A 12,331-nucleotide genomic window follows, 5' to 3' on the forward strand; every position below is an offset into this window, starting at 1 on the left:
GCCCTCTGTATCTAATGTGGGAGTATGCCATAAGAAGCTAAAAACATGGGCTGAGATTTTGATATGACCCTTAGTTTGTGGGGATTTAAGTATATTTTAATATTAACATTATTTCGGGGATTAAAGGCCAAATTGACATCTTCTCTCAAGAAGACAGTAGCACATGAAATCTTTGTTTGACTACATGGTATAATAATATACACAGTTTCCTGAGGGGCCATTTCTGTTTGAAAGGGAAGCAGAGTTTCTAAATAGCTAACCTGCAGTAGGCCCAGTTCCTGATTACCTGAGACAGAGCAGTTGGTTATTGGTTACTGAAGCTCCAATCAGAAGTTTAAGTCACTTGAGCAATAAGTTCCCTCCACTCCACTTTTCTCAAATATAATAATTTTGTTTAAAAGGGCACTTATCTGAGACCTACACAGGCAATTAAACCACATGATAGTTACAATGCTGTATATACAAAACACATTTTTAAAAAGCCAGAGGAAGTGCTAATCCCCAAAAGCACCAGTTGCGGAATCAAACTCAATGGGTGTATTCAGATGAGCCTGCATGTGTCTCTTGCAGTGTCTCAAACCCCGTACAGGAATGGGAAAAAGTTCCCTGACCCCTGGCTATCTAGGGGTAAAAAAAACAGAGTGAAATAAAACCTGAGGCAACTGGAGGCTGGGTTCTCCACAGAGACACTCTGGTAGCAGCCAGAGTGTCTCTGTGGCTGGCCCGTGACCTGGTGCTGAAGCACACTGCGTGCCAGCTGCAGGGAGCTGGACCTGGCGTCCAGTGCTGGTAAGTAGGGGGTAGGGGACCATGAGGGGATCCGTGCTGGTCCCACCTGCCCCCCCAGCCTGCCCCGCCTAATCCCAACCCCCTGCCTGCCTCCCAGCCCCGCTGATGGCTACCTCACCTGGTCCCACCCCCTGCCTGCCCTCCGAGCCCTTCCATCACTGCCCTGCCCGGCCCCATCCCCCGAACCTCACCCCCATCACTGTCCTCCCCAAACTAGCATCCCCACAACCAAAAAACAAACAAACAACAAACCTGGCACTCACTGGCACTATCAGCTGCCTGTCTGGGTCACTGCCCCCCCCCGCACAGTGTGGGACCAGGTGACAGCCCCAGCAGCCCCAGCCTGGGCCCCACTGCCCCATGCTGCCTGGGGGGCTCTGCCTGGAGGCCTCAGAGCCCCCATAGGCCCTGCTCCTGGGGTGAGTAGAGGCCTTTTTTTTTTTTAAAGTGCCAGAGGCTGCGCTGGAGGGGGCAGCCTTTGGGGGGGGGGGCTGCAGGAGCTGGTGGGGGATGGGGCCAGTCAGGGCAGCAATCTGGGGGGCTGGGGAAGCAAGTGGGGTTGGGGCATGTGGGCCCTGCAGGGGGTTGGTAGCCCCTGCAGGGGTTATTTGGCCCCTGTTGGGGGGGCTGTGGCCCCTGTGGGGCAAAACATATAGGTATTTAGAATTCATTTTATTATGATGATAGAGACACTGGTAGGTTTCCAAATTGCTTTAACACTGTAGATATATCAATAATACATTGCCCAACTGATCACTGTCTCTCTGTCTCGCATTTTCTCTCTCTCTCTCTCTCTCTCTCTCTCTCTCTCTCTATATATATATATAGAGAGAGAGAGAGAGAGAGAGAGAGTGGTCTTTTGTTTTAATTGTGGAAGAATATAGATTTTGGGGTATTTTACAGAGTGACTTTGGGATTTTTTTTATCAGGGATTTTTCAGTTTTCCAATAAGGAACACCAGAATTCCTGCCAGGGAAGCCAGTGGCAGGACCCTGCTTGCTTAGAGCTGGCACCTTGGATCCAGCTGGCTGTGGCTGACCTCCTGGCCAACTGGGGCCAGTAGGACATGCTTTGACAGTTCAAAGCAGGCCACCACACTAGGAACATCTTCTGGGTGATAGTTGTCCAGATGGCTTGCCAGGGGCACACATGGCAGTAGTGCCGCACAAAGGCCAACCCTGCAACCACAGCCCACTGGCAGGTGGCCCAGAGCGGCAGATGCCTCTACTGGCTGTGCAGTCCCCATCTGGGTCTGGCAGGTGTGCCAGGCAGCAGCCCCCACTGCCAGACTGCTGCAGTGGGTAAAGGGTGCAGGGAACAATCAGGGCTGCTTCAGTAGTCCAGCTGACACAAGGGGCAGTATCCCCAGGTACCAACTGGCTGGGCCCCAGAAGCTCCTGAGAGTGAGTAACCCTGAGCTACTTGCCAGGGCAGCTTTTTATACTCCTGGGGCCAGAACAGGTGCTGGCCCCAGGCTCTAGCTCCCCTGCCTGGATGCAGACCCAGGAGGAGCCAGGCAGGGTTATATGCCTCAAGAGGCACAATTTGCTCCACAACAAAGGGCATGTCCAGGCACGTGCACTGAGTAAAAAAGCCCTGACTCAAATTTGCACCACTTTTATTTGAAATGCTACAAGCACACATGTGGATGGATCCAATTAATTTTATTTTCCCCTAAGAGAATCCATTTGTCAATATTGTAGAGTTCAAAAAGAGCAAAAGTAGAAGGAAAACTGAAACAAACTCAGTGGATTAAGAGACTAGTGATCAACACTGCCGGGTACTGGAGAAAACCGTGTTAAATACCTAGGAATGCTTTAGCAACATTGGACATATTGCTAAATCACAAAAGTGCAATGTAATTATATGCTGGTGCAAATATAATGGTGCATATAGCTGAACTTTTTCATTGATGCTAAGACCCAGATTCTGGTGTCCAGCACCTGCCTGGCACTCACTGGCACTATCAGCTGCTTGTCTGGGTCACTGCCCCCCACCCCTCTGCACAGTGTGGGACCAGGTGACAGCCCCAGCAGCCCCAGCCCAGGCCCCACTGCCCCATGCTGCCTGGGGGGCTCTGCCTTTCAACACAGAGAATTTAGGCTGGAGATTAAGAAGACCTTTCTGCCTGAGGTAGTTAAGCACTGGAACAGACTGCCTAGAGAGGCTGTAGAATTTCCATCCCTGGAAATGCTCAAGATCAGGTTAAACGGGCACTTGACTGGGACAGTTTAGTCAGGGATACTTCTACCTTGAACAGGGGGCTGGATTTGTTGATCCCATGAGCTCCCTTCCAACTATACATCACTGTAATGCAGAAACACAGTTACAAAGAATTCTTAATAGGGAAACCAAACACAAAAACAACAAACAGCACAGTTACATATACCGTTTTGTGACAGAAACCAGTCTTAATTGTGATGCCTTTAGCAGACTAGATTTACAATATCTCCAATGGAAACTGAAAGCCAAGGTAAGGACTTTACAAGATCTTGGCCATTGGGCTTTTTGGTTCCAATGTTTTAAATGTTATAAACCCTACTGCTGAAACGGGATAGCGCTCTCTGTGCTGATGTCTGTGGGATTCAGAACATACGCAAGTAAAGATGATTAATAGTTTTGGGATGAACAAACAAAAAGGCAGAATCTTAAATGAGTTAAAACACCATAAAAATAATAAGCTTCAGAGAGGATTTGGTGAACGTGGAAGACGAGTAGAATCCAGAAGCTCTGAATTCTGGGTTTGGTTCCAAAGCTGGTTCACCGTATCAGTTATTATACCTTATTAATTATGTCCATCTTATTTTCCCCATCTGCAAAAAAGAGGAGAATAATGCTGACCCACCTCACTGGTGGTGTGACAAGTAGGCAGATAATGTTGGTAATATACTTTAAACATTAGAGGACCTGTGCAAAGAACAGAAATAGTAGATCACTCCAGGCTTTCATTTCTCTGCTAAACCATTTCTTTCTTCTCCCGTTCATCCATCCCTCTCTGCCAAATGTTTCTGCATTTGGCATGTGCTGCCTGACACAATGGCCATAATACAGAGGGTGACAGGATGATTCCTTTGTTATTTTCTGTACGGCTCTTAGCTTGGTGGAGCTTTGGTTAGACTTTTTAGCTGCTATCACAATAGAAATAGTAGTGGAGTAAATGGTAATTATTATACTGAGTCTTAGATTATTAAGAAATTATTTTAAAATAATACTATAGATTGATTTCTATATAAGTTTTCTCATTCATGAAAATCTCGTCTTTTATATTTACAGTACATATGGGATGAAAGTGAGCTTTTTTTGTTCAAGTCATCAATTGCCTATGCCATGAGAAAGTATTTCCTAGAGGTCAAGAGTGAGACAGTTGACTTCCAGTAAGTTGAGTTGTTTGGGCTTTTTTACAATCCTTATTTGGCTCAGTAGGGATATATGCTGGTGACAGGTCTCCTATGTAATGTAAGAAGAGAAAGTTATATTAAATGATACATAAGGACATTTGCTGGTCATAACAGGAGAGCCACTTGCTTTCCTGCCTGCTGCCTAAGTTTCAGAACTCTTGATGGAAAGAAAAATGTCACCCATGCAAGAAAATAGATCATGATTTATTTATGGCTGATACAGAAGATTATGTAGTTTGCTGCTAGTGGTGAGATCTGAATTTCTGCTCAAATGCCAGAAAAGGAATAAGTGTAAGCTATGAGATCTCTTTTAGAATGAGAAAAGTAAATTGGACTTAGAAATAAAGAATGAAATGATATGAAACGCAATGCAATAATAAACTTACATTTATGACGATGAATTTTCAAGTGATTTTGAGCTTCAAAAGGTGAACAAGTTGATTAGAATGAAATGAAAACCTACTTAGGATAAATAAATTCTACCCTAATCTAATTTTATTTACAAATGTAAAGCCCTTATTCATTTAGTTTGTGAATAGAAATGGATTTTAGTATAAAACATAACTCTTTCTAGGTCTCTCAGGATGACTTTCTGAAGCTATCAATATTCCTTAATTATTTGCTCATATTTCAAGGACATCAATCACCCTAATGTCTTGGCTGTGTTCTAATAAGAGTGTATGTGCAAAGACATGTCCATTTTTATTCAGTTACTCACAGTAAAAGAAGGGTTAAAGCTGTCCCAACTCTTTGAGGGCAGCCCCTTTCTTCTATTTTTGGCAAAGTGGAAATTATGCTGCTTGGAGTCCTCAATCCTGGGGCAATGACTCTGCATTAAATATTATTTAATAAAAAAAAGAGGAATCTCCAAGGTGACAATAAAAACAATTCCATTTTCAATCTGTCATCACACATTTTTGTATATTATAAATTCAGAAATTCTATTCCTCTTATTTTCAAGTTGATAACATCTTTCTTAATCATGAAAACATTTCTCTTATGTCATTCAGGAGCAGAGATATCTACGTAGATTCTGTGACACAAAGAATCTCCTTCTCTTTCTTTGTCAGCATGCCTGGAAATATCAGTAATGTTGTTTCCAAGTCTGATGTGGAACAAGCTATCAGGTGATTTTTTTCTTTTAGTGAAAGTAGGATGGAGGGTGAAAGAAATGCTCAATTTATTTGACAGAGGTGCTATAAGAAAGTGTTTTTTTGTGACTAGAATAGGGAAAAGTTAGAACAAGATAATTTGTTGTAACAGAAAAGACCCATTGTCCATCTATTCTGATGATGTCTTAGTAGCTGATATACAGTGATTCAAGGAGTCTGGAAAACCCTCTTGTCAAACTGCCATGGTTGAGTGAAGGTGGTAAAATATAGAATCCAGAAATTCCAAAAAGAAAACAGAGATGTAATTGAGGCCCTAGTTGTATACAGTATATTGAGGAGCTGAGAAGCAAAAAGAAAGAGGGAGATTAGGTGAATGTAAGGTCAGAAGGTCTCCTGTCTTCCTTTGGGTTGGCAGTCAAAATTGAGTATTAAGACTGCATAAAGTAGCATCAGATCTTTAGCTGTCACTTATGGTTGCAACAGAGATTGTAGGTTACCATCTCTGTATCAGAAGTTTACATAGCCTTTCTGTCTTCCAACCGTGTCACATCAAGAAGGAAAGTAGTTTATTGTTCCTTTACTCGACCAGCTTCTTCAAATGAAGAGTTCAATGGAAGTTCAAGCTATTTAGAAGATTAGAAGGAAAGCAGAATACTTTTACACGTCTCTGTTAAATATATATATATATATATATATATTTTTTTTTTTTTTTCCTTTTGATGGCAGAATGTCTCGTGGAAGAATCAGTGAGGCTTTCAAACTGGATGACAACACGCTTGAGTTTGAGGGTATTCTTCCAACACTGACCCCACCATATGAACCACCTGTCACCATATGGCTAATAGTGTTTGGAGTAGTCATAGGCATTGTAGTAGTTGGAATCATTGTCTTGATTTTCACTGGACAGAGAGACAAAAAAAAGTAAGTTTCATTTTAGATAGTGCATGTGATCAGGGTGAGTACAAAGTTAGCAGCAAAGAATACCGAAGAAAGTCCTGGACAGCTTTTCATCAAACCTGCATTGTCTTTTCTGTTCCAAGCTGCCCTAAAACAGTGGAGAATCTGACTTACATTGTGATTTGCATAGGGTTTATTTGTTTTGCATAAGAATTTGTTGTCTATACTTTTGATCCAGTACTGATACAACAGAGATTGATCTGTTGTTCATGTTGGGCTTGCTGTTCTTCTTAAAGTCAGTGGGTGCCATGTGATTCATATTGGGACATTAAGTATACTACCTTGCTGAAATTCAACATAAGTTGAGCAAAGTAAGAAAAAAATATAAAACAGAGCCAGACACTCACATGTATTAACAGATTATTTTTATTTACAGGAAAAAGAAAGAAAAGGCAAATGAACTGGTAAAATGTGACCTGAGCCATCTTTCTTCTGTTAATGGAGAAAACAATGCTGGGTTTGAACCAAGTGAAGATAGACAAACATCATTTTAGAAGATAATGTGGATTTTCTATTTAAGTTTTTATTTTCATATTGGTTTTGACGACACTTCATGGGAAAGGCCAAAATAATACAGATGTCATTAAGCATTATAAGGCCTGATATTTTCAAGAAACTACCCATACACAGTCTAAGGCAACTAAATGACTTGTTTGCCATTTAAGGATTAAATATATGCTGCACGGAAATGCAACATGTATGTACTTTTTTGCCTCTGTCTGAATATTATTACTTTACTACTCATCCATCAGCTAGCTATATTCAGTTTCTTGTTTCTTCTTTTATATGTCTATATTCCCAAGGGTTTATAAGTTAGCTGCCTGTGGACTAAGAACAGATGTGTATAAATAGTAGTTAATTATTTTATAAGACACTGGTACTATCCAACAGAAAGAAGGAAAATAAGAATCTAGCATGATGATCAGCTGGAAGAACGCTCTAGTAGTAAGCAGGCAAATACTTGCAGCTGAACTAAAATGGCTCTACCTTTTCCCTGGGAATTAATGTTAAATCTGAGGAGAAATGTAAAGACACACAGGAAATTAAAAGAAGACATGACATGGTATTATAACTTGCCCAACTGGCTGGCACAGTAAGTATGGTATGGAGACCAAATAACCAATATTCCCTGGAATCTTTCTTTGGGTTATGCTGAAAATGAAACCAACTGTATGATTGTGTTTGGGAATAAACTGGCAATAATTTAATGCTTCATTACAAATATATAAGAATTTGCTTCCTTTGTTGGACACATCAAAATCTTATATGAGTGTTTTAGTTGTATGGTTATGATCTATAGATTGACTTCTCACATTATTTTATTTCTTTAATAATAGCTTATATTGCTGCATTAAACTTTCCATTGGGATACATGTTTTTGACATCTAGAGTGCAGGACAAGGCTGAGATCCAGGGCTGGCTGGAAAACAAGATATCTCACTTTGTGGCAGAGAAATTCACCATGGTGTTCACCATGTTTTTTATTCTGCATTAGTACAAAACTGACAGCTTTTAAAATGCTAATGAAGAGAAGAGATCCTGAACTAGCTAAGTGGTTTGCATGCTCACCTGCTTTGACCTTGGTGCTCTATGATATACTGGGTGATTGCTCCAGCTAACAGGTTAATTGGGGAGGGAGCTTTGCAATACTACACCATGTGGGCTCTAGACAAGCCAAGAGACCATTAATACAATTTTCCCTGATTGACAAATCTACTAAAAGTGTTAGAGGCAAAATCTTGGCCTCTGTGTAACTTTTCATAGAACCATAGAGAAGTAGGGCTGAGAGGTCATCTAGTCCAACACTCTGCCTGAGGTAGGATCATCCCTGTTCAAACCATCCCTCACAAATCCATTGTCTAACCTCTTAGTGAAACTACATAGTCAACCAAAGTCATACACAACACAAGACATAGCACTCTAACTTGCTGCAGGTAAAGCAGGGGGACCATGGTGACCATAGTGCCAATGTTCTGCTGCTACAAGGGTGTTAAAATAAAATCTTGCTCAATAGACCCTGAGTGTTGGGGAAAGACCCTGTAGCCAGGAGGGGCTTAAGTCCCAACAGAAGCACTGGCACACCCCAATCAAAATCTCAATGCATTAGAGGAAGTCTTTAAAAGAAAAAACAAAACAAAACAAAGAAACAGAAAAAAATCTGACACATGTAGAAGCAGGGTTCTCTCCTGGCTTCATGCAGCATCTAGCAAAGCCCAGAAGCATGGGAAATACCCATAGAAGGACATAGGAATGGCTATACCTAGATCATCCCTGAACAGGGGCTGTCCAACCTCTTCTTGAACAACTCCAGTGATGCAGAGTCCACAATTTCACTAGGCAGTCTATTCTACTGCCTCACTGTTCTAACAAGTGAAGAAGTTTTTCTTGATATTCAATCTAAACCAACTTTGCTGCAACTTCAGTAAATTTCTTTGGGGAGTGATGGTATACTAGGGAGCAGGAAAAGCACACAAAGTAGAAGACTTACCCACTCCTGCATTGAGTGATACTGAAAATAGTGTAACAGTGGGGCCTTTCCCTTTAAGACGGGGCAGCCAGCTTGGCTGAGGGGCTGCAGCTGTGAAGGCTAATGGGAGCAGAGGGGATGCTGGGGGTCAAAAACACTAGCAAGCAGAACTAGGGAGAGGCACATGGGAGAAACATCAGAATGGGGAATTGCTGGGTTATGTGGAGGGCATGTCCACTGTAGGAATGCCAGAGTCACATGGACTTCTCCCAGTGTTTTTTGTTTGGTTGGTTCGTTGGGTTTTTTTGTTTGGTTTGGTTTTGATTTTGTTGCTTAATTTTTTAAAAGGCTGTATAATACTGGTGTGTGCTGGAGAAGCCTCAGGGAAAAAAAGCCAGCTATTTTAAGAGACACTGTTTATTTCTGGGGTTGCCTGAGAGATGCTAGGGGAGAAAGTGCCTGGTTGAAGTCTGGAGGTGGCAATCTGCTACAGGTACTTATTGCACATAAGCTTGTGCAGTCATCTGTACACACCAGACATGACTCAGCCACCATTATCCTAGCATTGTTGTCTTCAGTACAAGGGATTCACTATAATGAATGTAGGAAATGCACAGACTATACTTATAAAAGGACTTTGGCTTCTAAATCCCATCTAAGCACTATCTTTGATGCTGAACTCCAACCAATGGCCTAACAAGGTGAGTTGGTGCCTGGAACAAACCCTACAGGAGGCTGATGGGATACAGTTCCAAGAGTGGAGCAACACCCTTACACATGCTGGGACTCCAAGATAGTCCCTAACCGAGCTGCTGGTGCTGCCACCAAGTGCTCTGCCTACCCTGGCTGTTGCTCCTAAAGGAGTAGCAGCCAGGAACTGTTTTGGAATTCCTGACATGGACTCTGCAGGGGCAGGGTGCAATTTTGGCACCCCTCCTAACTTGGCACCTGGGGTGTATGCGTCAGCCATTCCTAATTATGCAACTTGGAGCCTCAAAACCTTGCTCTACAGCTATATAACCTCAGGAATATGTACATTTAACCAGTAAAATTTCTCAGGAATCTACATATCTGGGTTAGGACCATGACCAGAACTACTTAGATTCCGACAGCCAGGCACCTTGTTCACAACTAGGTTCCAAGGACTAGACACGTCCCAAACCCTCTTGCATTTGGAGCCTGATCCTATAGGTATTCATAGTCTGGAGAAAAGAAGACTAAGGGGGGGATTCGATAGCAGCCTTTAACTTCCTGAAGGGTGCTTCCAAAGAGGATGGAGCTACACTGTTCTCAGTGGTGGCAGATGACAGAACAAGGAGCAATGGTTTTAAGTTGCAGCAAGAAAAATTTGGATTGGCTATTAGGATAAACTTTCTCTCCGGGAGGGTGGTGAGACACTGGAACAGGTTACCTAGATAGGCGGTTGAATCTCCATCTTTGAAGGATTTTAAGGCTCCACAAAGCCATGGCTGGGATGGTCCTGCTTTGAGCAGGGGGTTGGACTAGCTGACCTCCTGAGGTCCCTTCCAGCCCTCATTTTCTATGATTCTATGACTTTTAAGGGCACATGCATGTGATGCAGAGTCCTCTACAAAACACAGCAACAAAGTGACATTTAACTTTAAATGTTTTTTTACTTACAAAAGGCCTGTGTTGGACAAGTGTTGCATCCAAAACGGCAAATGATACAATCAATACAGAAATATTCAGGCACTGGTATTTTCTCTACAGAGGTTGAAAACTGAAGGGCTAATGAGAGTGTCATGCTCTGTAATTATGACATCATAAATCATACTTACCAAGCATTAGAACATGCATTTGAGAAGCACATCTGGAATGACCAGTAGCATTGAGACTGAAGCAGCATTGTAGGTCAGGACAAATGAAGCATACAAGTTTAAAGTCCTTGCACAAGCTACAGTGCACAATGTTTTACCAGGTTTCTAATAAATGGAGTTGTGATGTATCTTACTGGTGCTTTCTGCAATAATCAACTCAACCAAGTAAGAACACAGTGCAGTACTTGATGTCATTTGTTTCTTCATTCCATAAAAATTAAGGGAACTTTTTTTCATTGTCTTTACCTGGGCTAGCATTTGACCTTTAAGTTTAGTTGATTTTTGACTTGGATCAATAATTGAACAGCAGGTTATCTTTCTATTTTATGAGTGTTTCAATAGAACGGTATTGGATGCTCAGATGAAATGCTGTTCTGAGTTAATTACTACAGATACAACTGACAGAGTAGGTTTTGCTTGAACACCAAAACTGCATGCATGCATGTGGGTGGGTGTGTGCATGTGCACACAACTAAAAACACACCCACAGATTATTCAGCTTATATCACTGGAGCATATGTCACCATGCTGCGTTTTTATTGTTAAGTTCTGAAATCTCTGTTTGAAAGCTGCTTATTTTGAACTTTCCATCTACCTCTGTACTTTGTTCTGCTTTTCAGCTCAAACAACCAAGCGTGTAATGTGCCTTCCATGTTGTAATATTACCAGATGCCTTGTGGTAATTCCATCAGCAATGCAAAGTAAGAGATGCAGGCTGCAAATCAGACAGTAACCATGCCTGTCTATAAGTGGCACATACAAGAATTCCAGTCAGTCAAAGTCAGAAACATCTTATCCAGGGGTGGGAAATCCCATTAAATGTATTTGAAAACAGTTTCCCATAAAATGAATTTTAGTAAACTGAATTTGAGTTTCTCTTTTCAGCACTGAACAAACTTCTTCTCATATATTTAGGGATGCACACCACTGTGCATCCAGGTGTATGACACTTGCAATCAGATGCAAATTTACAAGACAACAGTCATAGGATTCTGATACAAGCACCCTTCAAAACACATTTGATATGCTCCACTTGATACCCTACGGCAGTGGTCTCCAAACTTTTTTGATCGCGCACCCCTATCAGTAAAAAATTTTTGAGCATGCACCCCCAATATATGTATATTTATATAAATATACATCTAAATAGAAGTTCTAATATTTTCTTCCCACACCCCAATGGATTGTTGCGCGCACCCCCTGGGGTGCGCGCATCCCACTTCGGAGACCACTGCCCTACGGGACAAAGGATATAGATACAAGCTGTTGGGATATAACTGTTACATCTTCATGATTCTGTAGTGATACAAGTCTGACAAAGCCACTCCAATTGTTCCCCTGCTTCATCAGAGGTCAAAATGAGGGCAACTTACCTCATTTGTCTCCCAACAGGCTTATGTAACATTTAGGTCAGGGGTAGGCAAAATATGGTCCACGGGCTGGTGATTAGTTCTGGCATGCACATGGGCACCTGCTAAGTGAATGGATCTGGCTCACAGGCAGGTGGTGGCTCCAGCTCAAGCAGCCACATGGTGCTGGGTGGCTGGGGCTGCTTCCAGCATGACAGGTGCTCTGTCTCTCTCTCCAGGCACAGATGTGGAAGCATGAATCCTCCCACACTTGTATCATGCCCTGCCCCTTCTGACCAGTCAGAACCTAGCAGGTGCCAGCCACATCCACAGCTGCTCATATGCTACAGTGCTACACCTGTGGGTGCATTCAGTTTTCCATGCTGGTCACAGCCCAGAGCCCTCCCTCCCCCTGCCCCCA

At 42.4% G+C, this 12,331-nt stretch overlaps 1 protein-coding gene across 1 annotated transcript in view; it reads left to right on the forward strand.

The window, feature by feature from the left end:
• Positions 1-7,448, forward strand: part of ACE2 (angiotensin converting enzyme 2) — a 34,135-nt gene extending 26,687 nt beyond the window's left edge. Inside the window, exons 15-18 of the mRNA XM_090031651.1 lie at positions 4,063-4,163; positions 5,198-5,314; positions 6,026-6,220; positions 6,633-7,448. Coding sequence (XP_089887777.1) covers positions 4,063-4,163; positions 5,198-5,314; positions 6,026-6,220; positions 6,633-6,750 — 531 coding nt within the window. The 3' untranslated portion in view covers positions 6,751-7,448. The remainder of the gene's footprint in view (positions 1-4,062; positions 4,164-5,197; positions 5,315-6,025; positions 6,221-6,632) is intronic.
• Positions 7,449-12,331: the final 4,883 nt, after the last annotated feature.

This window comes from Crocodylus siamensis, chromosome 1 (assembly GCF_052110815.1).
Source record: "Crocodylus siamensis isolate JL-2025a chromosome 1, ASM5211081v1, whole genome shotgun sequence".
Lineage (NCBI taxonomy): Eukaryota > Metazoa > Chordata > Crocodylia > Crocodylidae > Crocodylus > Crocodylus siamensis.